Source organism: Carcharodon carcharias, chromosome 1, assembly GCF_017639515.1.
Source record: "Carcharodon carcharias isolate sCarCar2 chromosome 1, sCarCar2.pri, whole genome shotgun sequence".
Taxonomy (NCBI): Eukaryota; Metazoa; Chordata; class Chondrichthyes; order Lamniformes; family Lamnidae; genus Carcharodon; species Carcharodon carcharias.
Window position 1 is genome coordinate 226,771,643 of NC_054467.1, and position 27,620 is coordinate 226,799,262.

The 27,620-nt window shown below is 43.8% G+C and overlaps 1 protein-coding gene across 1 annotated transcript; it reads right to left on the minus strand.

Annotated features, from left to right (window-relative positions):
• Nucleotides 1-913: 913 nt before the first annotated feature.
• On the minus strand, nt 914-21,445 carry ino80b (INO80 complex subunit B). The gene is made up of 5 exons (XM_041195073.1): nt 21,317-21,445; nt 10,943-11,132; nt 9,500-9,606; nt 6,907-7,079; nt 914-2,597 (listed from the first exon to the last, which is right to left on the minus strand). The coding sequence occupies exons 1-5, from the start codon at nt 21,354-21,356 to the stop codon at nt 2,139-2,141; spliced, it is 969 nt and encodes a 322-aa protein (XP_041051007.1). The 5' UTR covers nt 21,357-21,445; the 3' UTR covers nt 914-2,138.
• Nucleotides 21,446-27,620: the final 6,175 nt, after the last annotated feature.

Here is a 27,620-nt window from a genome sequence, read left to right on the forward strand (position 1 = left end):
TGATGTGGGGACTTGCCATTTATTCTACAGTGACTTACCGCACATAACACTCTACTCTCAATACAAAAATTCGCACAATGAACTTCCACTAATGCAATGAGAAACTTCAAGGAAATTCACCTCTTAAATCTTTCACACACAATTTGAGATCTGGTGTGAGCTAAATTAACTCCAAACATCATCCAATTGCTTTTCTGAAGATTTACATTTGGACATTAATTTTTCAAAAAAGATCTTTTTAAAAAGGGAATTAATTTACACTTTTTCTTGGGTCATATTGGCTGGAATTTTGTGTGCGCTAAAATAGCTATAGGCGAATTTAAGAAGGCATTTAAGGGTTTTAGCAGATATAATGCTCAAAATGCCCAATTTCTACAAAGTAGAAGACAACAAAGTTAAAGAATGCTGAACTTTATCAAGTTAAAGGATGATATACTCAAACTGCATCATGTTCTGCTCAGACCGCATTGTGTCCAATCCTGGTTCTTGAGATACAAAGGAGACATTTAAGCCAAAGTATTAAGCTGATTCCTAGCACCATTAGGAAAAAATAAACTGAGGAAACAAGCTTTTCAGCTTGAAAGGAGGTTATCTTATTGAGATATGATGGATGAGAGCAAATGATATGGAAAAGGTGGGCACAGAAGACAATCTCAAGGTAAAGTATGAAAGCAGAACAAAGAGACAGGTGCAAACTAATAAAAAGGCAAATATCAGGAAGTTACTCATGGAATAGGCTCTGGGCAAGTTGAAGACAAAACCCTAGGATTGTTTATATGGGGAGAGGGAGGAACTGCAGGTTCTTTCTGGATGGTTGAGTTTCTTCAGCTGTATCTATCTGATGATATTCTTCTCAGCTAGTTATATAATTCACATGTATCTGAGAAATAATAATTTTTCACCAACAAAAAGATACTTTAATCAGTTTTTAATATCTAACCTTACACAAAACAGCCACCTTTCGCTTTTACATGCACATTGCTCACCATTTCCTTCTACTTTGCTGAAAGTTATCAGATAATCCTGTATTTTGAAGTTACAGATGCACAGGTGAGACATTCAACAGAAAGTTTACAGCCAACACAGTATATTCAAATTTGCAGTTCTGAAGAAAGATCATCAACCTGAAATGTAAACTGTTTCTCCCTCCACAGATTCTGCGTGGCTGGCTGAGTATTCGCATTTGATGTTTTTATATTTCAAACATGTAGTTTGAGTCCCATTATCTACAACAAAATCATTAAGGCTGTATAATAACATCAACAGATTTTTTACTCGAATGGGCAGCAAATCTCAAGTTACCCTGGGTTTCCTCTGGTGAGTTTTGCCTACCTTGCTTGTGCTAACCAGAGGTATCTACCAATACCCAATACATCTCCTGGAAAGTTAACTATCTGGGTGCATGCCTGTGGGGCACAGCATGTCCACCAAGGAAAATTAGAGTGATTATATTTTGTTATGGGGCGGTGGAATAAAACAAAGAGAATGGGTTAATGTGGGATTAGGCGGTTCAGTGTGTGGGAAGCTAACCTCTGTGATCCTAGATTTAAATGCATCCACACTGTTGGATGGAAGTCTATCCTGCTCACTATTTGAGTCTTGTGAAATCTTGAGTTTCGTCAGTCTCAACCCACTTTTTAAGTGAGCAAGGTTCCAAAGTTCCAATTGCTTCCTATTTTATACTAAATTGAGTACAGAAAAGGAATGGAGAAACGTCACACTGGTGGGGATGAACTGCATCATTGCGGCAGGGTAGAGGCAGCTTTACTGGAGCTAGTGTGTTTACACTGGGGACTGAAAGGGAAACAGTTTCATTCCTCACTGTGAGGAACACCATTTTTTTTCATTACTAAACTGAAGACTGCCATCCATTAATCCTTCTATTAACGTAACATAACCACTTTAGTTCTGACTGAAACAAGCATCATGATCCAACTCGTGTCATAAAAGGAGTCAGAAAAGCACAGTAGATATTTCATATTACAGAAGAATCTTATTACCACCCATTTGGGTTCTACTGGCAAATGAACTGTTCCTGGTTACTGCAGTAGCCCACTGGTAGCAACTTGGCCCAATGTGCTTTCTAGGTGCCTCCCTCTTATTTCATCAGGACTGACAAAAACAAAGCTTACAGCCCATCAAGCCAAACCCTGGATTAACAAATTCTTTTTGTAGCACTCAAGGCTGCAGAGAGGTATCCCGGTTTTAGAACATGAGTATTTCTTGAAGTTTGAGCAGCCCTCTACCCCACAGGTTACAGGTGTGGGGACAGACTGCGAAATGGCTGGGAGTGGGACAGGACATCCGTGTGGAAAGGAGACAGTAATCCCTATGGCGTTATTTGAATATCTAATCATTGGATAGTGCATTCTCTTGGTCCTTCTCTCCCTCAGCGTTTTCACTTTGGCCTTGTTGGTTTTTGTCAGCCGCTCAATGGTTTGGTTTTTGCTGTCCTCTGCTTTCTTGGCAGCTTGTAGGCGTCTCTTTCGCGCACGCTCAGCTCGTTTCACCATCATCTCCTCGGTCATCTCCTTCACTTTATATCCCATGGGCAGCTCCAGGAGTGGTTGGCTTTGCTGCTTGTGTAGCAGGGCACGCTGCATAAACAAAAAAGATTTGTGGAAGAACTTGAGTAAACGCTGTAAACTAAGTAAAATTTTTTTATGCAGAGTTTAGATCTCAGACATTTACAGCACAGGTGGCCATTCTGCCCATTGTGTCCGCACCCGTCAACAAAGCTCTGACTACACTAATCCCATTTTCCAGCACTTGGCCCATTGCCCTGGAGGCTATAGCAATGCAATTGAATATCTAAATACTTCTTAAATGTTATGAGAGTTTCTGACTCAACCACTCTTTCAGGCAGTGAGTTCCAGACCCTACCACCCTCTGGGTGAAAAAATTTCTCAACTCCCCTCTTAGCCTTTTACCTCTTACCTTAAATCTATGCCCCCTGGTTATTAACACATCTACTAAAAGAGCAAGTGCCTTCCTATCCACCTTATCTATGCCCCTCATAATCTTATACACCCCAATCAGGTCCCCTCTCAACATTCGCTGCTCCAAGGAAAACAACCCCAGCCCACCCAATCTTTCCTCAGAGCTCAAACCCTCCAGCCCAGGGAGCATCCTGATAAATCTCCTCTGCACCCTCTCCAGTGCAATCACATCCTTCCTATAGTGTGGTGACCAGAACTGCACACAGTACTCCAATTGTGACCTAACCAGCGTTTTATACAGTTCCAGCATAAGCTCCCTGCTCCTGTATTCAGTGCCTCAGCTAATAAAGGCAAGAATCCCATATGTCTTCTTAACCACCTTATCTACCTGCCTTGCTACCTTCAGGGATCTGTGGATATGCCACACCAAGGTCCCTCTGATCTTCATTAATTTCCAGGGTCTTACCATTCACCGTGTAATCCCTTGCCTTGTCAGCCCTCGCCAAGTCCATGACCTCACACTTTTCCAGGTTGAACACTGAATGCAGATATATTCTGTCCCTCAGAATTCTTTCTAGTAACTTCCCCACCACCGAGGTCAGATTGACTAGCCTAATTTCCTGGTCTGTCCCTTCCTCCCTTCTTTAATAATGGGACGACGTTAGCAGTCCTCTGGCACCTCACCTGTGGCCAGAGAGGATTTGAAAATTACTGCCAGGCCCCTGATATCTCTTTCCTTGCCTCCCTCAACAGCCAGGGATACATCTCATCAGGCCTGCGGATCTATCGCTTTTAAGGCTGCTAAACTCGCCAGTACCTCTTCTCTCTCTCTAATATTTCACAATCCTCCACCCTGATGTCTATATCTGCGTCATCCTTTTCTATTGTGAAGACCAACGCAAAGTATCCATGTCTTCCGGGTCCACACACAGATTACCTCTATGGTCGCTAACTGCCTCTACTCTTTCCCTAGTTATTCTCTTGCTCTTGATATATTTAAAAAAACCCTTTGGGTTTTCCTTTATTCTACACACCAATGCTTTCTCATGCACTCTCTTAGCTTTCCTAATTTCCTTTTTAAGCTTTCCCCCCTTGCACTTTTTCTACTCCTCTAAGGACTCTGCCGTATTGAACCCTTGGTATCTGCCATAAGCTTCTCTTCTTTTCTTAATCCTAACCTTTATGTCCCTTGACATCCAGGGATCTCCAGACTTGGTACCCCCCTTTGTCTATACAGGAACATGTTTGCCATGCACTCTTGCTATTTCGTCCTTGAATGCCTCCCACTACTCTGACAGTTTTATCTGCAAGTAGCTGCTCCCAGTCCACTTAGGCCAAATCATATCTCATCTCAGTAAAATTAGCCTTCCCCAGTTTAGAACTTTTATTCCCGGACCAACCTTATCCTTTTCTATAACTATCCTAAATCTAACTGAGTTATGATCACTATCTCCAAAATGCTCCCCTACTGATACGCTTTCCACCTGCCTGGGCTCATTTCCGAATAAGAGGTCCAGAACTACCCCCTAACTTGATGGGCTTTCTATGTGCTGGTTAAAAAAGTTCTCCTGGATTAAGCAACTTAAGAATTTTGCTCCCTTCCTACCTTGCACACTAAAACTATCCCAGTTAATATTTGGGTAGTTAAAATCCCCTACTATTATTGCCTTGTTATTCTCACCCTTCTCTGAAAGTTAATTACATATTTGATCATCTATCTCTCCCTGATTGTTTGGAGGCCTATAGTACACACCCAACAACGTGTTTGCCTCTTTTGTGTTTCTTCCTTCTACCCATATGGCCTCATCTGATGATCCTTCCAAGATATCATCCCTTCTTACTGCCAAGATTGATTCCTTGATCAATATTAGAACTACTGCCCCCTTTTATCCCCCCCTCTATCTCTTTTGAATACCCTATAACCAGGTATGTTGAGCTGCCAATCCTGCCCTTTTAGTCAAGTCTCGGTCACGGTTATGATATCATACTCCCACCTGCCTATCTGTGCCCTCAGATCGTTTGTCTTATTCCTCAGGTTCCTTGCATTAAAATATATTCCATTTAGCCTTGCTAAACTCACTTCTTTCTTATCTATCCTATGTTTCCTCTGCCTTCCATACTCACTTACTAGCGTTTTAACTTCTAATTCTATCTCAGCTTCCCTCCCCTCTGATCTACTTTTTAGGATCCCATCCCCCTGCTAATTTAGTTTAAATCCACCCCAATAGCACTGGCAAACCTCCCCGCGAGGATGTTGGGCCTGTTCCTGCTCAGATGTACAGTTCCCACCTACCTGCCCCAGAAATGGTCCCAATGCCCCAGGAATCTAAAGCCCTCCCTCCTGCACCACTTCTCTAGACATGTGAGATGCACTTCCTGAAAGCAAAATGGAAAAAGGTTCAACAATAAATTTCAGAGAATTAGATAAATGCTTGAAGGGGAAAAGAAATTGGGGTTGGATTCATTTATTTATTCTTTTAAAACCCTTCATGATTTTGAACACCTCTATTAAATCTCCTCTTGGTCACAACACTCCAGGTGGGGCCTAACCAGTGATTTATAAAAGTTTAGCATAAGCTCCTTGCTTTTGCACTCTGTTCCTTTGTTTAAAACCAAGGATATGCTTTAAAAAAAAAGCCCCCTCAAAGTGACCTATCACCTTCAAAGATTTGTGTGTATATATATCCCAACACCCCTCTGCTCCTGCACCCCTTGTAAAACTGTACCATTTATTTTATATTGCCTCTTCTCAATCTTCTTTCCAAAATGCATCACTTCAAACTTCTCTGCATTAAATTTCATCTGCCACACGTCCGTCCATTTTACAGTTTGTCTACGTCCTCCCAAAGTTTATTACTATCCTCGTCATTATTACTACAATTCTAGCTATTCGTTTTTTAATCCCACTTTCCAGCACCTGGTCCATAGCCTTGGAGGTTATAGCGTTTCAGGTGCAGATCTATAGAACCATAGAAAAGTTATGGTGAAGAAAGAGGCCATTTAGCCCATCGTGTCTGTGTCGGCCATAAAGGAAACTCATTTCTATGTCAACTGGAAACTTTAAAATTATGCCCCGTCTACCCATGTTCAAGTCATTATTATATTAAAAAGAGCAGTGGTCCTAATACCACACCTTGGAGAACACCACTGTTTACTTCCCTCTAATCCGAAAAACAACTATTCACAACTACTCTCTTTCTGTCCCATACTCAATTTCCTTGTCAATGCTGCCTCTGTCTCTTTAATCCTCCAGATTTCAATTCTGCTACCAAGGTTATTGCGTGATGTATTATCAAATACCCATTTAAAGATGCTTTACACATTATTAACTGCACTGCCTTCATCAACACTCTCAGTGACTTCAAAGAACTCAAAAAAGTCAAACATGATTTACCTTTAACAAATCAGGGGGAGATGGTAGCATAGCGGTCTGGACTATTAATCCAGAGACCCAGACTAACTGCACTGGGTTCAAATCCCACCAGAGCACCACTCAGTTCAAGGGCAATTAGGGATGAGCAACAAATGCTGGCCTTTCCAGTGGCACCCTTTTCCCATGAAAGAATTTTTTAAAAATCTGTACTGGCTGCCAATCATTAACCCATGCTTGAGACTCTCCACAGTCGAAATTATTCCATTTGTGAGCCTGGTGTGGGGGGTGGGGTTGAGTGTTACTGAACTGAACTAACAATTATCACATTGTTGAAAAGGAAGTCAAGCCATTAACCACCAAATCTAACTTGCTGTGGCATGTTAAATGGGCCATCAATGTGCAAATTCAGCAAGTTCTTAAAAATAATAAGGGCAAGATACCATCAACGGTGGTTTAGTGTAGATCGGCCAGAAGGTGCTGGAGATTCACAGCTCATGTCATCCCTCTTTATTCCCTCAAATTGCTGGCTAATTTGCACATTAGTGACATAGTGCATCATTAACACACTTTTTTTTTCTATGGTTTAACACTCACCTGCCTAGCTGTCAACAATGATTCATCAATCTCCTTCTTTAGCTCCCCATTATCATCTAACTCTCCTTTTTCCAAAGCATCCAGCCATCGCTGCTCCTCATCCTGTTCTGGCTCCTGAAGGCTTTCTGAATCCAGGTCTGGTAAAGGGGATGGATCTAAATTGCTCTCCTCATCTGCAAATGTTATGGGTAATTCTTGTCAAACTCAAAATTTTTACTTTCATACATTTATGACTGAAATATAAAAAGACTAAGGGTAAAAGAGAAGACAGTATACCAAGCTTATTTTTCTTTGATAAAAATTATTTTCTTTTCCCCTCCTTTAGTATCTCCATGCTTCCCACTGAGATGAAAGGTTACTGCACTGCTCTCAATCCTACTGTTGACAATATGTGATAGAACAAACAGAAGTGACTGGACATCCCACTGGGAAACACATGGGTCTAGAAGTGACAAATGAAAAGGTGCTCGGCCTGTTTGTTTAAAAAATAAAATTTGCAATTTGTGAAGAAAAGACAAGCCAGCAGTTCAGATTTTCTACAATTTTCTTTAATACTTTATTTCCCCTGCAGTGAACAGTTAGGATCTGGAACGCACAGTGCGTGGTGAAGGCAGATTCAATCGAGGCTTTCAAAAGATAATTTGGACATTACCTGAAGAGAAAAGGTTTGTAGAGCTACAGGGAAAAGGCAGGGTTAGTGGAATTAGGCAAGCTGCACTTCCAGATTTGGCACGAACATGACGGGCAGAATAGTTGCCTTTTGTGTTGCAACCATTCGATGAAATTACTAGAGGATTTGTGCTGCTGTTAGTCTCAACAAAGTGAAAAAAATTGCAAGCTTGCCTTGAGCATCCCCATTGAAACAAATTGTGTGTCATGAAATTGCTGGTTTTATGTCATTAATGCATATTAATCTAGCTGCAACTATTCAGGTGATCAATGGTGTGATTTATGGTTCTGGCAAAACGCTCAACCCAGAAGGATCAGAAAGGATGCTGTGAAATCTCACTCAATAAGAAGTAAAATTTTCCTATTAGTTTTTTTTTTAGCTTATTATCTGTCTTGGCAGCATTTTTTGTGCTAGTCTTGCCATCTTTGGCCCTGTTAGTGTCGGAAGGCGATCATTTTCAGAATACAGAGCTATTTCCATAAGACCATAGGGCATAGGAGGAGAAGTAGGCCATTTGGCCCATCGAATCTGCTCCGCTATTCAGTGAGATCATGGCTGATCTAATAATCCTCAACTCTACTTTCCTGCCTTTTCCCATAACCCTCGATTCCCTTACCAACTAAAAATGTCTATCTCAGTCTTGAATATACTTAAATGACCCAGCCTCTACAGCCCTCTGCGGTAAAGAATTCCACTGATTCACTAACCTCAGAAGAAATTCCTCCTCATCTCTGGCTTAAATGGGCGACCCCTTACTCTGAGATTATGCCCTCTGGTTCTAGACCCTCCAACAAGGGGAAGCAACCTTCTCAGCATCTACCCTGTCGAGCCTCCTAAGAATCTTATGAGTTTCAATAAGGTCACCTCTCATTCTTCTAAACTCCAATGAGTACAGGCCCAACCTACTCAACCTCTCCTCATAAGAAAATCCCTCCATACCCGGGATCAACCTAGCGAACCTTCTCTGGACTGCCTCCAGTGCCAGTAAATCTTTCCTTAGGTAAGGGGACCAAAAAGGTTCAGTATTCCTGGTGTGGCCTAATTAGTGCCTTGTGTAGTTTTAGCAAGACTACCCTATTTTTATACTCCATTCCCTTTGAAATAAAGGCCAACATTCCATTTGCCTTCCCTATTACCTGAACTGTATACTAGCTTTTTGTGATTCATACTCTAGAAATCCGATTTGGATAACTTTTTTCAGAAAATAATTTTGAGATAATGTGAGACATGGCACTATAAGTGCATGGGCAGCATACAAGTTTACTCAGACCAGTAAAACATGGTCTTCCATGGGTATTGGTGCTCAGACCACATTTGTTTGCAGAATGGGTGTGTAAATGGCAAATTAATATCAATTAGGTAAGTGCGAGGAGCATTTGGTGGGAGGAGTAAGGAAGCCATATATTCCTTGGAAAATAGGAGTCTAAATGGGGTAGGGGTGCATAGGGATTTGGGAGTACAGACTCACAAATCATTAAAAAATGTAGCAAGGTGGGTTAATAATGCCACACAAATTACAAACAAAGCAATAAAGTTCATTTCAAGAGAAACAGAATTGGAACAGAGAAGTTATATTAAAACGATTTAACCTTGATTAGACCACATTTAGGATATTGTGCACAATTCTGATTCGTTTTCTTGCTCCAAAGCAAGTAGCATTTCTTGCACAGGCTTGCACTTTTGTTGCTCAGTCAGCAGTCTTTAAAGAACACCCATAACTGCTGACTCAAGGTTGTTGCTCATCAGGTAAGAAAATCCTGACAAAATTGCACATAACATTCAGAAAAATACTCTCCACATTAAAACTGACCAATTCACAGAATGTACCATACACGGTTGGCAAGGGTTTGCAGAAGTGTACAGGAAACTTAAGTACATAAGCTCAGAGTGTCTTTTGAGACAGTTAGGATGTACAGCACTTACCCAGCCAGGCCCTATACTGATCCAATGGTACTTCATCTGGTTCATCATCAACCATGAGTGGGCTTGGAGACTGCTTCAGCTCCGAAGCCAAAGAAAAGTGGGGCACGCTGTTACATGAAAACAAAGTCAGAATTACATGCTCAATAGAAATAAAGTTGTATAATACACTGCTTATTAAGAGTATGTTTAGTTTTGTTCCATTTTCTTCCTTTTCACTTCTTTAGCTCTCCGCAAATCATGGAGGTGACCAATGCACAAGCCTGTATGTCAAAACATCTGACAGCAAGTACAGGGAATCTAGTCACAGTCACCTTCATTCCCTGGGCTGACAAGATCAACTGTAGCCTCCAGCTGTGTCCTACTTCAGTCTCCATCACATGGTGCACTTACTCAGGGAGGTGGTGGTGTAGTGGTAATGTCACTGGACTGGTATTCCAGAGATCCAGGCTAAGGTTCTGGGGACACAAGTTCAAATCCCATGGTGGAATTCAAATTCAATTAATAAATCTGGAATATAAATCTAGTCTCAGTAATGGTGACCATGAAATTGCCATCAACTGTTGTAAAAACCCAACTGGTTCACTAATGTTGTTTAGGGAAGGAAATCTGCCGTCCTTGTCTGGTCCTACGTGTGACTCCAGATCCACAGCAATGTGATTGACCACTAACTTCCCTCTGCAATGGCCTTGCAAGCCACTCAGTTCAAGGGTAATTAGCGATGGGCAACAAATGCTGGCTCTGCCAGTGATGCCCACATCCCACTAGAGAATAAAGGAAAAAAAACTCACCAATGGAATGAGACAGGACTTTGCAAATTAACAAGTCTATTCCAACTGACCTACAAATAGTGTATTCCTGCCCATGCAATAACTGGGCAAGTGATTTGGCATGGGACAAGGTGGCAATCCACAACAAATCCTGTGCATTCCTATGCTTTGTTTAAATTTCTCAGTGTGTGGTTAATAATGGCAAGGCCATGTTTATTATCCATTCCTAATTGCTCACAGGACGCCTTCTTGAACGGCCACAGTAATCGTTTTACAGCAAGGTGGTTTACTATACCACTTCAGCTGGTGTTAACCGGAAGGCATCATTAGTATAACAGATCAGACAGCAGTGCATTAGTTTATCATAATTTAGCAGCTTTTGCAGTGTAGCCCACAAACCAAATTTAATTTCCATGATAGAAATTTCACTTATGACCATTGGGCTGCTTGTCCAGTACCATATAGCCATTGTGCTACCATGTCATTTCTCTGCCACAATTTTACACAGAACCCCAGAAATGGGGAACATGCTTATTTCTGAATGAGAGCAAACCGTTTGCCTCTATATAAGGGCTCCTTAGAAATATAGAAGCATTCCTTGACAGACTTCAAGGTGTGAAAATGAGTCTCAACTAAAAATGGTAAGCTGTGGAACCTGATAATGAAGTTATGTTACCTCTTTGTACCCATGGTCTGCCCACCCAGTTTTATTTTAAGCTTTAGCTGGGGTTTTCCGGTGCCAGAGTCAGATTCCAGAGTCTCGGAGGAGAAGCCAAGCCCCACGTCTGCCTGGTGATGCTTCTTCTTGTGTTTCTTGTGCTTCTTGTGTTTCTTCTTGTGAGAGCTGTGCCCACCAGCTTCGTCCTCTGTGAAATAGCAAAGAGAGCAAGATGTCAGTGCAAAGGCAGCTGATTGAGTGGCTGACCACCCAGCTCTTACCAAGAGCTGCCTGTTACGCAAATCAATAGCCAATAAAGGACTGCAACTATACATAAAACTGCCCAATAGGAATGGTGGCTGTCAACCTGCTGAATCAATTTCAAAATGCTCAAATTTAAACAAAGGCTGTTTTACACTTTCAAATTAAATCACATTTGCTGTGCCTTAATGTGCTGATTCATTGTTCTGAGGGTCTCCTGATGTCACAGGGCTCATTGGTAGCACTAAGATTTTAGAAAAATATTGTACTTTACTCCAATATGTTTCAATGTTGTCATGTCATACTTCTAATTTATCATTGCTCCGACCACAAACAACTGATCCATTTGTTTCAGTGTTAGAGAGCACAAAATACTCTTTCCAGGCAAAACCCAGGTTTGGAAAGATAGATGACCAACTGTATTGCTGACTGTCCCGCAGCAAATGTTACATGCCCCCTATGCTTTACTGAGCTTCTGGTAAATACTTGCTTCATGAAAATCTAAAAGCTGATTCTGCTAATAGCCTAGTTAAGGGTGTTGCCGTTATAATAATGAGCCATACAGACAGAAGGGGCTTTTTAATCCCTGAACTGTGCTCAGTTAGATGGTCTCAGACAGGGTGGAAGTTGTGGCACTGGAACTGCTCTTAACACTTGCGTGCAGTAAAATCGAACTGTTACCAGTCAGTACGCCTGTACTGCCCAAAATCTGACCACTTAATTGCATAACCTAGAAGTGTTAACAACAGATATTTCACTGTGATCTGAAGCAAACATCTGCACGTTTTGCACAAGTGATTCTTAAATCTCCATTTAGGTGAAGGGAGAACACTTGCTAAAATGAGGCTTGGTGAGTCACTGAGTTGTTTTCTTTCTTTCCATACAAAGCAAGAGCCATAATGAGATTTAATTAAGTTCAATAAATCATTGTAATACTCTATTTAAATGTATTGTTTTATTTGAACTCAGGAAAATTACAATCACCAAAGAAGTGGCATTGAGCAAATTGGTGAAGCTGTGGGCTGACAAATCCCTGAGTCCTGATGGGCTTCATGCTAGGGTCTTGAAAGAAATGGCTAGTGAAATAGTTGATGCGTTGGTTTTAATTTTCCAACATTCCCTAGATTCGGGGAAGGTTTCATTAGATTAGAAAATAGCAAATGTAACTCCTTTGTTCAAAAAGGGAGGGAGACAGAAAGCAGTAAAGTCCAGGCCCATTGGCTTAACATCTGTCATAGGGAAAATGTCAGAAGTTATTACCAAAGAATTTATAGCAGGGGCACTTAGAAAAATTTAAGGCAATCAGGCAGAATCAACATGGTTTTGTGAAAGGGAAATCATATTTAACCAATTTATTGGAGCTCTTTGAAGGAGTCACATATGCTGCAGATATAGTGGTAGAACCGGTAGACGTACTGTGCTTAGATTTCCAGACGGCATTTGATAAGGTGCCACAACAAAGGTTACTGCGGAAAATAAAAGCTCATGGTGTGGGGTAACATATTGGCATGGATAGAAAGATTGGCTAACTAACAGGAACTAGAGTGTAAATGGGTATTTTTCTGGTTGGCAGGTTGTGACGAGTGGTGTGCCACAGGGATCAGTGCTGGGGCCTCAACTTCTTACAATTTATATAAATGACTTGGATGACGGGACAGATGGTATGGTTGCTAAATTTGTTGATAACACAAAGATAGGTAGGAAAGTCAGTTGTGAAGAAGATGTAAGGAGGCTACAAAGTGGCATAGACAGGTTAAGTGGGTGGGCAAAAACCTGGCAAATGGAGTATAATGTGGGCAAATGTGAAATTGTCCATTTTGGCAGGAAGAATAAAAAAGAAGCTTATTATCTAAATGTTGAGATATTGCAGAGCTCTTGAGATTCAGAGGGATCTGGGTGTCCTAGTGCATGAATTACAAAAAGCTAGTATGTAGATACAGGAAGTAATTAGGAAAGCTAATAGAATGTTATCTTTTATTGTGAGGGGAATTGAATATATAAGTAGGGAGATTATGCTTCAGTTATACATGGCACTGGTGAGACCCCATCTGGAGTATTGTGTACAGTACTGGTCTCCTTATTTAACGAAATATGTAAATGTGTTAGCAGTTCAGAAAAGGTTTACTAGACTAATACCAGGGGACGGCTCACTTAACTTAAATCAAATCACTCCCAAATATAGCACGCTCCTGCATACTATTTCTGGGTGTGGCAGAAGCTTGCTTCCCAGCTTCCTATTTGGAGATCTGACTTCCTATGCCTGTTTCTTCCCATCTCTGTTCACAGCTAGAAAGGAACCCGTGACTCATGGGAAAACAGGACATAGGAGGAGGAGGCCATTCAGCCCTTTAAGCCTGCTCCGCCATTCAATAAGATGGCTGATCTGGTTGTGGTCTCAACTCCACTTTCTTTTCTGTCTTCCATAACCTTCGATTCCCTTGTCTATCAAAAATTTGTCTAACTCAGCCTTGAATAAATTGAATGACCCAGCCTCCACTGCTTTCTGGGGAAGAGAACCCCACAGATTAATGGATCCTCAGAGAAAAACAATCTCATCTCCGTCCTATTCTTAAGCTGTGTTGCCTAGTTCTAGTCTCCCCCACAAGAAAATGAAAGACTTCCCGACATGATGGGTAATTGATGTTTATCAATTCCAAAAAAAAGCTAAGGAAGCAACAAATTTGACCACTCCATCCACTGTGGTTCTGCCCAACAAAGCTTGCACATCTTCCTGCAGTGGCTTCTCCTCCTGCCCCAAACTCAACTCAGACATGCCCCAAGGTTTCAACATCGACTCTTCTCTCCTGTTCCTTAACTGCATGATGTCTGATACTGAAATCATCTATCTGTTTAGAGTTTCTGCCTCTACCACCAACTTGGGCAGGGAATTCCAGACACCCAGAATTGTTCTTCTGGCTCTTGCCTCCTTTATAGTACCCCCTTCCCGTCTTCCAGTCTTAATAGAACCATAGAAAAGTTGCAGCACAGAAGGCAGCCATTTGGCCCATCTTGTCCATGCCAACCCAAGGACACCCAGGTGCCCTTTCTAATCTCACCTTCCTGCACTCGGCCCATAGCCCTGCAGCTTACAGCACTTAAGATGCAGATCCAGGTACTTTTTAAAAAGAGTTTCTGCCTCTACCACTAACTTGGGCAGCGAATTCCAGAAACCCACTACCCTCTGCGTAAAAAAGTTCTTCCTCATGTCCCCCCTACACCTTCTGCCACTTATCTTGAATCTATGTCCTCTGGTTCTAGAATTCTCCACCAAGGGAAACAATTTTATCCTGTCCACTCTATCTATTCCCCTCATAATTTTGTACACCTCAATCAAGTCACCAATAGAACCTTCAAATATCCTGGCTGCATACTGCTCTCCTCTGCCACATTTCCTTAGAGTCGACCTCTTTGAAGTGTTCACCTATTTGCAAAAGATGCTAATAAATGTTGCATTTTTTTAATATCAATTTATTTCAACCTTCTGACTCCATCAGCTTTGCAGCCTCCTGTTTGAAACAATGTAACATCAGTAGCAGGGGTTTTGCTTCCATCCTCACCAATTTTAACCACCAATCTAGATATTTGCCACATGATATTGATTAAAAAGAACTTGCATTTATTTTTGAAGTGTAGCCAGTGTAATCAATGAACAGGGCAGACAATTTGCACAACGCAGTATTCACCAGCAAGTGAAGCGAGTGAGCGCATAATCTATCTTTGATGGCATGACTTAAAGCAGAAACACCGACAACAGCAGCAGGAGACGGTCCCTTCTGCTTAAATAATGCAGTGAGATGTTGGTGACTCCCTGGACAACTGGAACAGACAGGAGTGACTTTGGTTTAACATCTCATCCAACAGACATCATCTCTGATAATGCAGCACTTCTTCAGTGCTGCACTGGAATGTCAGCCTAGATTACAAACTCAAATCCTGGAGGGGATTTTAGATCAACAATCTTCTGACTCACATTAGGTACTAGCCTTAGAGGGAAATGAGCCAAAACATCAACCATAAAGTTGAAGAGGTGAAAATTAAATAGGTTGCAATCAATCAAGTAGAACGTATTATCAAAACATCCATGGTAAAAGCATTAATACCAAAGCAAATCCTAGAGATGCTGGACATAGGAATAATAAAACAGAAAATGTGGGAAATACGTAGAAAGTCGGTCAGTATCTGCAGAGAAACAGTTAACACTTCATCTCTGAAAGGCCCTCAACCTGAAATGTTAATGGTTTCTCTCTCCACTGATGCTGCCAAACTGCTGAGTATTTCCAGCATTTTCTAATTTAATTTCACAGCAAAAAGCATGCACGACATAATGTAATATCATAGCATAATAACTGGCAACAAATCATTAGCAATTCAATGAGTTAACGCTATACAGACAAAAGATGTAATGCTACACACCATTTTCTCAGGCTGTGTTTAGCTGAATATGAACATGATGTGGTATAAATCAAAGCACTACGTTGGGTAACCATTTCCCCATCACGAAAAAATCCCCTGCAGTATTTAAAAAATATTTCTTCACAGGATGTGTACATCACTGGTAATGCCAGCATTTATTACCCAACCCTAAATGTCCTCAAGAAGTTGGCAATGAATCATCTTCCTGAGCCACTCAGTCCGTGTGGTGTAGTATGTTAGGTAGGGAGCTTAGCAACAGTGAAGTGTGGGGCTTGGGGTTTGGGGGGGTGTGTGTGTGTGTGTGTGTGTGTGTGTGGGGGTGGGGGGGGGGTGCTCCTGCAGCAGTATCCTGGGGCTGAGATGATTGGCCACCAACAACCACAACCATCTTCCTTTATGCTAGGTGCGATTCCAACTAGTGGACAGCTCCCACACCATTCTCCACACCTCCCACCTCAGAGACTCATCGACTTCAATTTTGCTAGGGCTTCTTGATGCAATGCTCTGTCGAATGCAACATTGATGTCAAGGGCAGTCACTCTCACTTCACCTCTGGAATTCAGCTCTTTTGTCCATACTTAGACTAAGGCTGCAATGAGATCTAGAAACGAATGATTTTGGCAAAACCCAAACTGAGCTTCTGTAAGCAGTTGTCAACAACACCTCCATCACTTTGCTGATGATCGAGAGTAGATTGATGGGACAGCAATTGGCCAGTTTGGATTTGTCCTGTTTTTCATGTACAGGACATACCCTATCAGGTAGATGCCATTGTCGCAGCTGTACTGGAACAGCTTGGCTAGGGGCACAGCTAGTTCTGGTGCACATGTCTTCAGTACCACAGCCAGGATGTTTTCAAGGCCCATAGCCTTCCCAGAATCCAGTGCCTTCAGCCACTTCTTGATATCACGTGGAGTGAATAGGATTGGCTGAAGACTGACATCAGTGATGCTGGGGGCCTCAGGAGGAGACCAAGATGGATCATGCACACTGTATTTCTGGCTGAAAATGGTTGCAAATGCTTCAAACTGGCCTTTTGCACTGACTGGGCTCCCTCATCATTGAAGATAGGGAAAGTTGTGGATTCTCCTCGTTTAGTCAGTTCTCTAATCGCCCATTACCATTCACAACTGAACATGGCAGGACTGCAGAGCTCTGATCTCATCAGTTGGCTGTGGGACCCCTTGGCTATATCCATAACATGCTGTGTCTGTTGCTGAGCATGCGAGTAGTCCTGTTTGTAGCTTCACCAGGTTGACATCTGATTTTTAGGTATGCTTGGTGCTGCCCCTGCCATACACTCCTGATTGAACCAGGATCTTGTATGCCAGGTCATGAGGTTACAGATTGTGGTTGAATATAATTCTGCTGCTGCTAATGGCCCACAGCATCTTATTGATGCCCAGTTTTGAGTTGCTAAGTCTGTTCTGAACTTAACTCATTTAGCACAGTGGTAGTGACACACAAAGCATTCCAGAAACTGAAACAAAACTGAAATGCTGGGAGTTGTTGGCAGGTCCACCAGTTTCTGCAAAATACATCTTGGCACTTGTAATGATGCTTCCCAATAAGAAACGACAAACCGGTCTATTCCGATGCTAACAAAACTACTTTGCCCTTCCACGTTTCCAGAGTATTCAGATTTCCTTTTTAAGTTTTCCATGCTTATATGATTGTACTTCCAATCACACATGCTGTTACCAAGGCAGAATGACAACAATCCGCATTGTGTAAATTCATCGTGTCTTTACTTGATCAATCTTATCAATTTATGACTGCAAAGGAATTTCAAAATTGTGTTCTAGGAATTAAAGCTAGCGAATTATGTCCCTTTAAATGGGGAAAATCAAGAATAAAAGGGCATAATCTCAAAATTACAACGAGCCCAGTAAGGAGTGAAGCAACTTTTCACATGAAAGGTGGTGGAACTCTCCCCGCCAATATCCTGTGAATTGTGGATTAATTGAAATTTTCTAGACTGAGATCAATAGGTTGTGACCTTTCAAAAAAACTGGGGTGGAATTTTATGCCAGTGGGATTTTATGATCTCGCTGAAGTCAATGGACTTTTGAGTGCATTTTACACCCTCACCGCGATAGGGATGTAAAATTCCACCCATCAACTTTGTTTCTCTTGGCACAGGTACTGCCTGAGCTGCTGAGTATTTCCAGCATTTTTATTTGCAATTTCCAGCATGCACTGTATTTTGCATGAGTTTCAATTGGTTTGTGTTAGACAATGGCATCGAGGGACATGGAAAAATAGCAGATAAATATCAGTGAAGTACAATTCAGTCAGGATCTAACTAAATGGTGGATAAGGCTCAAGGGTTGTTCTCACGAAGTCTGTTCTTATCACTCATCAATACAATAACGTTGAAACATCTGACTTTAAAACTCCCGGTGTGGATTCCCCTCTGAGTCAAAATCTTTCCCAGTGCAAACTCAGCCAACAGTGGCACGGAAAGTCCCAGGTTTAACCCCTTTCTTGGGCTGAACTCAGCATAAGAACACAAGAAATAGGAGCAGGCCATTCAGCCCCTGGAGCCATGTCTGATCTGATGTAGCTTAAACTTCACTTTCCTCTCTGTTTCCCATAACCCTCAGCTCCCATGTAGATTAAAAATCTGTCAAATTCAGCCTTGCTTATTTTTTCAAATTCTTTTCACAGGATGTGGGATTTGCTGGCTGGGCCAGCATTTACTGCCCATCCCTAGTTGCCCTAGAGAAGGCGGTGGTGGGCTGCCTTCTTGAACCGCTGCAGTCCATGTGGTGTAGGTACACCCACAGTGCTGTTAGGGAGGGAGTTCCAGGATTTTGACCCAGCAACAGTGAAGGAACGGCAATATATTTCCAAGTTAAGATGGTGAGTGACTAGGAGGGGAACTTCCAGGTGGTGGTATTCCCATCTATCTGCTGCCCTTGTCCTTCTAGATGGTAGTGGTCATGGATTTAGAAGATGCTATCGAAGGAGCCTTGGTGAACTTCTGCAGTGCACCTTGTAGATGCTACACACTGCTGTTACTATTAATGGAGGGAGTGAACGTTTGTGGATGTGGTGCCAATCAAGCGGGCTGCATTGTCCTGGACGGTGTCAAGCTTCTTGAGTGTCGTGGGAGCTGCTCTCATCCAGGCAAGTGGGGAGTATTCCATCACACTCCTGACTTGTGCCTTGTAGATGGTGGACAGGTTTTGGGGAGTCAGGAGGGGAATTACTCATCGCAGGGTTCCCAGCCTCTGACCTGCCCTTGCAGCCACAGTATTTATATGGCTAGCCCAGGATGTTGAGAGTGGGGGATTCAGTGATGGCAATACCACTGAACATCAAGGGGCGATGGTTGGATTCTCTCTTGTTGTAGATGGTCATTGCCTGGCACTTGCGAGGTGCGAATGTTACTTGCCATTTGTCAGCCCAAGCCTGGATATTGCCCAAGTCTTGTTGCATTTGGACATGGTCTGTTTCAGTATCCGAGTCGCAAATGGTGCTGAACATTGTGCAATCATCAGCGAACATCCCCACATCTGACCTTATGATGGAAGGAAAGTCATAGATGAAACAGCTGAAGTTGGTCAGGCTGAGGACACTACCCTGAGGAACTCCTGCAGTGATGTCCTGGAGCTGAGATGACCGACCTCCAACAACTACAATCATCTTCCTTTGTGCTAGGTATGGCTCCAACCAGCAGAGAGTTTTACCCCTGATTCCCATTGACTCCAGTTTTGCTAGGGCTCCTTGATGCCACACTCAGTCAAATGCTGCCTTGATATCAAGGGCAGTAACTCTCACCTTGGGAACCAAGGCTGTAATGAGGTCAGAGCTGAGTGGCCCTGGCGGAACCTAAACTGGGCGTCGCTGAGCAGGTTATTGCTAAGCAAGTGCCGCTTGATAGCACTGTTGATGACTCCGTCCATTACTTTATTGATGATCGAGAGTAGTCTGATGGAGTAGTGACTGGCTGGGTTGGATTTGTTCTGCTTCTTACGTACAGGACATATCTGGGCAATTTTCCACATAGCTGGGTAGATGCCAGTGTTGTAGCTGTACTGGAACAGCTTGGTTAGGGTCACGGCAAGTTCTGGAGCACAAGTCTTCAATACTATTTCCAGAACATTGTCAGGGCCCATAGCCTTTGCAGTATCCAGGGCATTCAGCCGTTTTTTGATATCACGTGGAGTGAATCGACTTGGCCGAAGACTGGCATCTGTGAGGAGTATTAGAGTACAAAACTAAATAAGTCTTGCTACTGTTGTACAGGATTTCGGTAAGACCACATCTAAAGTGGTGTGTGCAGTTTTGGTCTCCACATTTAAGAAAGGATATACTTGCACTGCAGGCAATATAGCAAAGGTTCTCTAAATTGGTCCCTGGGGCGGGGTGGGAGGCCAGGGGTGGGGGGTTGTACTATGATGAAAGGCTGAGTAAATTGGGTTATATTTTCTGGCGTTTAGAAGATTGAAAGGCAATCTCATTGAAACCTACACAATTCTGAAGGGGCTTGATAGGTGGATTTGGGGAATCTAAAGCACAGTCTCACAATAAGGGGCCAAACATTTAGGACTGTGATGAGGAGAAATTATTTCACTCAGAGGGTTGTGAATTTTTGGAATTCTCTACCCCATGGGGTTGTGGATGTTCCATCATTGAATACATTTAAAGCTGGGACAGACAGATTTTTGGTCTCTCAGGGATTAAGGGATATGGGGAGTGGGCAGGAAAATGAAGTTGAAGCCCAAGATCTCCCCCTTGATTATATTGAATGGTGGAGGAGGCTCGATGGGCCATGTGGTCTACTCCTGCTCCTATTTCTTATGTTACAAGTCAGGATGATGTGTGGCTTGGAGGGGAACTTTCAGGTGGTGGTTTTCCCATGCTGCCCTTATCCTTCTAGGCAGTAGTGGCTGTGGGTTTGGAAATTGCTGTCATAGGAATTTTGGTGAATTGCTGCAGTGCATCATGTAGATGGTAGACACTGCTGCCACTATGCTTCTGTGGTGGAGAGTGAATGTTTAAACTGGTGAATGGCATGCCAGTCAAGTTGGCTGCTTTGTCCTGGATGGCGTCAAGTGTTGTTGGAGTTGCACTCATCCAGGCAAGTGCAGAGTATTCCATCACTTGTGCCTTGTCGATGGTGTAGAGGCTTTGCAGAGCTGGCAGTCAATGATCCAGCCTCCACTGCTCTCCGGGGAAAGAGACTTCCAAAGGCTAGCGACCCTCACAGAGAAGAAATTCCTTCTCATCTCAGTCTTAAATGAGAGACCTTTCATTTTTAAACTGCACCCCCTAGATGTAGATTCCTCAACAGAGGAAACATCCTCCCAGCAACAAGGCATTACAATGGACCTCAGTATCATCAGTGGGGCAGAGTGAAGGAGGGAAAAAGGAACAGCCCAAGTTCCTACTCCTGATCAGTCTGGTTACGATGCCCTATGTGGCCGAATAGCCAGGCCCGGGCAGGAATAGCGGCCGCTTGGGGAAGACACGAAGCAGCCGGAATTTGTAGGGAGGGAGGGGTAGGAGGGAATAAGGGGGTGGGGGGGGTGGGTGGTGGTGATGCATGTATAAACACGAATTCTTCGTCGGCAGTTGTTTTGCTTTGGGAGCCCCGGTCCCTGAGAGGGTGAAAGCCGGGGCAGGGCCCGAGGCAGCGGATTAAAGTTGGCGTTTTCCCACCGGCCGCACCCACTCTAAATGAATCCATAACAGACCCGCTGCTCTTACCCAGGCCTCTTTCCACCGCCGCCTCTTTCTTCTTTCCCATCTTCAGCGCCCGTTTTAAAACCCGAATTTGGCTGAAACTGGGAGGCAGGGCGGGGACTCACTAGGTCCCTTCCGGTGTAACAGCCGGAAGCAGCCGGGCCTCTGGGCCGCCATTGATCAAAGTTCCGCCCCCCTCCTCCCCCTTTACCCCATCTGTACTGCTCTACACATCAACTGAACAAGGCACAAAACAAAATGCTGCAGAAAATAATTCAAAAGAACTGGCAACAGAGTTTTTTTTCTCTGCTGGCTTTGAGCCTAACTTATGAGACATAGAAATCCTCAGGTCCCGTCTCAGGTGAGGTCCTACAACTCTACAACTGTCGGCGCGACATTAGTCGTCTCAATTTCTCTGCTCCTCTCACCCATACTAACCTGTCTCTCTCTGAACTTACTGCACTCCATTCTCTCAGGTCCAACCCTGACATCGTCATCAAACCCGCTGACAAGGGTGGTGCTGTTGTTGTCTGGCGCACTGACCTCTACCTCACGGAGGTTGAGCGTCAACTCACAGACACTTCCTCCTACCTCTCCCTGGACCATGACCCCACCACTGAACATCAAGCCATTGTTTCCAGGACTGTCACTGACCTCATCTCCTCTGGGGATCTTCCTCCCACAGCTTCCAACCTGATAGTCGCCCAACCTCGGATGGCCCGCTTCTATCTCCTACCCAAAATCCACAAACAGAACTGTCCCGGTAGACCGATCGTCTCAGCTTGCTCCTGCCCCACAGAACTCATTTCTTGTTATCTTGACTCCCTTCTCTCTCCCCTATCCAGTCCCTCCCCACCTACATCCGTGATTCCTCTGACACCTTATGTCACATCAACAATTTCCAGTTCCCTGGCCCCAACCGCTTCCTCTTCACCATGGACGTCCAATCCCTCTACACCTCCATCCCCCACCAGGATGGTCTGAGGGCCCTTAGCTTCTTCCTCGAACAGAGGCCCGAACAATCCCCATCCACCACTACTCTCCTCCGTCTGGCTGAACTTGTTCTCACACTGAACAATTTCTCCTTCAACTCCTCTCACTTCCTCCAAATAAAAGGTATGGCTATGGGTACCCGCATGGGCCCCAGCTATGCCTGTCTCTTTATGGGGTATGTGGAACATTCCTTGTTCCAGTCCTACTCCGGCCCCCTTCCACAACTCTTTCTCCGGTACATCGATGATTACTTCGGTGCTGCTTCGTGCTCTCGTCAGGACTTGGAAAAATTTATTAATTTTGCTTCCAATCTCCACCCCTCCTTCATTTTCACGTGGTCCATCTCTGACACTTCCCTTCCCTTCCTTGACCTCGCTGTCTCAATCTCTGGTGATAGACTGTCCACCAATATCCATTACAAGCCTACCGACTCCCACAGCTACCTTGACTACAGCTCCTCACACCCCGCTTCCTGTAAGGACTCCATCCCATTCTCTCAGTTCCTTCGCCTCCGTCGCATCTGTTCCGATGATGCTATCTTCAAAAACAGTTCCTCTGACATGTCCTCCTTCTTCCTTAACCGAGGTTTACCACCCATGGTTGTTGACAGGGCCCTCAACTGTGTCCAGCCCACCTCCCGCGCATCCGCCCTCACGCCTTCTCCTCCCTCCCAGAAACATGATAGGGTCCCCCTTGTCCTCACCTATCACCCCACCAGCCTCCGCATTCAAAGGATCATCCTCCGCCATTTCCGCCAACTCCAGCATGATGCCACTACCAAACACATCTTCCCTTCACCCCCACTGTCGGCATTCCGTAGGGATCGTTCCCTCCAGGACACCCTGGTCCACTCCTCCATCACCCCCTACTCCCCAACCCCCACCTATGGCACCACCCCATGCCCACGCAAAAGATGTAACACCTGCCCCTTCACTTCCACTCTCCTCACCGTCCAAGGGCCCAAACACTCCTTTCAAGTGAAGCAACATTTCACTTGCATTTCCCCCAACTTAGTCTACTGCATTCGTTGCTCCCAATGTGGTCTCCTCTACATTGGAGAGACCAAACGTAAACTGGGCGACCGCTTTGCAGAACACTTGCGGTCTGTCCGCAAGAATGACCCAAACCTCCCTGTCGCTTGCCATTTCAACACTCCACCCTGCTCTCTTGCCCACATGTCTGTCCTTGGCTTGCTGCATTGTTCCAGAGAAGCCCAATGCAAACTGGAGGAACAACACCTCATCTTCCAACTAGGCACTTTACAGCCTTCCGGACTGAATATTGAATTCAACAACTTTAGGTCTTGAGCTCCCCCCTCCATCCCCACCCCCTTTCTGTTTCTTCCCCCTTCCTTTTGTTTTTTTCCAATAAATTATATGGATTTTTCTTTTTCCCACCTATTTCCATTATTTTTAAATATTTTTAAATCTTTTATGCTCCCCTCACCCCCACTAGAGCTATACCTTGAGTGCCCTACCATCCATTCTTAATTAGCACAATCGTTTAGATAATATCACCAACTTCGACACCTATATGTTCTTTTGTTCTGCCGTCTGTGACATCTTTTGATGATCTGCTTCTATCACTGCTTTTGCCTACAACCACACCACCCCCCTCCACTTCTCTCCCCCCACCCCCCACCACCACCACCTTAAACCAGCTTATATTTCACCCCTTCCTGGATTCGCCTAGTTCTGTCGAAGGGTCATGAGGACTCGAAACATCAACTCTTTTCTTCTCCGCCGATGCTGTCAGACCTGCTGAGTTTTTCCAGGTAATTCTGTTTTTGGTTTGGAGGTCCTACAATCTTGGTCTAGGACCAGAGAAGAAGAAATGTCAGCCGAGGTGCTTGCTGAAACCCAGGCTCGCACAAAAACAATGGATTTTGGGCAAGGTAGCTTTACTTAGAGTCAGTGCCTTCAGAGGAGGAGCACTATAGAACTTGGAAGGAACAATATGGAGAGGTCAACTTTCAATATTCAGTTTGAGGACTCTTTAGTTTTCTCAGGGTCCAGTCTTCCTTTGTATTGCTGATACTGCAGGATTGTCTTGAGGTTTTAACAATTCTATTAATAAAAAATGTTTTTTCTTCCATTTTCTTTGAATACTTTATTAGTAATACATCGCAAATAGGAAATAAAGGCTGTTTGGGAGGATGGAGTTGGGGAGATCTTATGATGAAACATTCAGAAACATGTCCAACAAGAGCTAACAACACAAGAATCACCAAGCCACCAAGCTATGCCATTTTAAAATATTCGGAAAAACATCTAAAGTATGCAACGCGAGACTGACACTCTGTAAAAGTTAATAGGATTTATTAGTAATAAAGCAATACTTGACAACCAGTTACGACTCACACATGGCCTTTACTCTCCTGCGCAGCTTGGACACAGACCAACACTAGTTCTGGTCCAGCCTGGCTTGTTCTGCTGTTTCTTCTCTCTTCAATCTCCTTTCTTCTGTGAATATCTACAACTGTCTGATAGACACTTTTGGAGCGCTTTTTTAATCCCTCTCTAGCTCTTGGATCCAGGATTTCTCCTAGATTTGGTAAAAGCAATTGACTCACATCGTTCATAACACAATCAATGCGATTGAGAGAACATTCACAGTTACATCAAACAAACACATCAACATACGGAATAGGAGCAGAAGTAGACCATTCGGCCCCTCAAGCTTGCTCTGCCATTCAAAAAGATCATGGCTGCTCTGTTTATGTTTTGAGTTAGACATTCCCATCTACCCCCGATAACCTTTGATCCCCTTGCCTGACAAGAATCTATCTACTAAGGTAAAAGCAAAATGCTGCAGATGCTGGAAATCTGAAATAAAAACAGAAAATGCTGGAAAGCTCTGAAGAAGAGTCACGCGGACTCGAAACGTTAACTCTGTTCCTCTCGCCACAGATGCTGCCAGGCCTGCTGAGATTTCCCAGCATTTTCTATGTTTTTATTCAAGAATCTATCTACCACTGCCTTAAAAATATTCAATGACCCCGCTTTCACCACCTTCTGTGGCAGAGGGCAGGATTTTTGGATCAGCCCCCGACCGCGATTTCATGCTGAATGACCAATTAACGGGCAGCCAGCATTAGAGGTGCACTGAAAGGCTCAGCACTGCTGGGGTGGTGGTAGGAGGAGAGTGAGTGCTGAAGTCAGTGCAGGTGTGGGGGAGTGCAGAGTGAAAGCTCCCTGAAGGCAGAGAGCTGCCTCAGGGAGCTGAAGAATTTAGATTCAATAAAAAAAAATTTAAAATCTGGAAAAGAAGTGCCCATGCACCAGAATGCGTCACCTTAACATATGGATGCTGAAATTTTTGTCCAAATATTTTATTATTTTTTAAATTAATTTCAGAAACCTCATCTCACCCTTGGATGAGGTTTCCTGAAAAGTGCAAAGGCTGCCCAGCTGATTTGCCTGCCCACTAACCGTAACGTTGGATGGGCAGTGAAAAATCCCAGTTAATTGCCCTGTTAATAGCCCTCTTAATTGTTGGTGGGCACGCTGCTGACTCTCACGCGCGTGTGCCGATCGAAATATCACACGCAATTTTATGCTCAAGCGTGTCCGGTGTGTGCCCACACGCTGAGCAAAAAATTCTGCCCAGAGAGTTCCACAGTCACACAACCCTCTGAGAGAAAAAAATTCTCCTCATCTCTGTCCAAAAAGGGCAACCACTAATTTTAAAACAGTGCCCCCTAGTTCTGGACTCACCCACAAGAGGAAACAACCTTTCCATGTCCACCTTGTCAAGACCGTTCAGAATTTTATATACTTCAATCAAATCACCCCTCACTCTTCTAAACTCGCAGTCTGTCTAACCTTTCCTCATAAGACAACCCACTCATTCCAGGTATCAATCTAGTAAACCTCCTTTGAACTGCCTCCAATGCATTTACATCCTTCCTTAAATCAGAAGGCCAAAGCTACACACAGTATTCAAGATGTGGTCTCATGAATTCTCTTGTAATAAAGGATAGCATTCCATTAGCCTTCTTGATTACATGCTGCACCTGCATACTATACTTTTCACAGTGGAAGACACGAGTGACATCCCCAAAGTTCAAGAGAGTCGGGGGGCAGAGGTGAGAATGGTGGCCATTACCAAGGAGAAGGTGCTAGGAAAACTGAAAGGTCTGAAGGTTGATATATCACCTGGACCAGATGGATTACACCCCAGAGTTCTGAAGGAGATAGCTGAAGAGATAGTGGAGGCATCATTGGTGATCTTTCAGTAATCACTGGAGTCAGGGAGGGTCCCAGAGGACTGGAAAATCGCTAATGTAACCCCCCTGTTTAAGAAGGGAGTGAGGCAAAAGACGGGAAATTACAGGCCGATTAGCCTGACCTCGGTCGTTGGTAAGATTTTAGAGTCCATTATTAAGGATGAGATTTCAGAATACTTGGAAGTGCATTGTAAAAATAGGGCAAAGTCAGCATGGTTTCATCAAGGGGAGGTCATGCCTGACAAATTTGTTAGAATTCTTTGAGGACATAACGAATCGGTTAGACAAAGGAGAGCCAATGGATGTTATCTACTTGGACTTCGAGAAGACCGCACAGGAGGCTGCTCAGTAAGATAACAGCCCATGGTGTTAGAGGCAAGGTACTAGCATGGATAGAAGATTGGCTGTCTGGAATGAGGCAGAGAGTGGGGATAAGGGGGTCCTTCTCAGGAAGGCAGCCGGTTCCGCAGTAGTCAGTGTTGGGACCACAACTTTTCACTTTATACATTAATGATCTAGATGAAGGAACTGAGGGCATCCTGGCTAAGTTTGCAAATGATACAAAGATAGGTGGAGGGACAAGTAGTATTGAGGAGGCGGGGAGGCTGCAGAAGGATTTGGACAGGTTAGGAGAATGGGCAAAGAAATGGCAGATGGAATACAATGTGGGCAAGTGTGAGGTCATGCACTTTGGTAGGAAGAATAGAGGCATAGACTATTTTCTAAATGGGGAGACAATTCAGAAGTCTGGAGTGCAAGGGGACTTGGGGGTCCTAGTCCAGGATTCTCTTAAGGTTAACTTGCAGGTTCCCATACTATACTCCATCTACCAGATTTTTGACCACTCACTCAACCTACGTATATCTGTCTGCAAACAGCTTATGTCTTCTTCACAAACATATTTTCCTACCTATCTTTGTGTTGTCTGCATATCTAGCTACCATGCCTTTGCTCCCCTCATCTAAGTCAGTAGGAGCACTGACCCCTGCGGGACTCTAGTTGTCACATCCTGCCAATCAGGCAAAGACCCATTTATACATGGGGCAGAATTTTTCATATGGTGGACGGGCTCGGCGGGAGCGGGCAGGATAGGGCATGGACCACGAG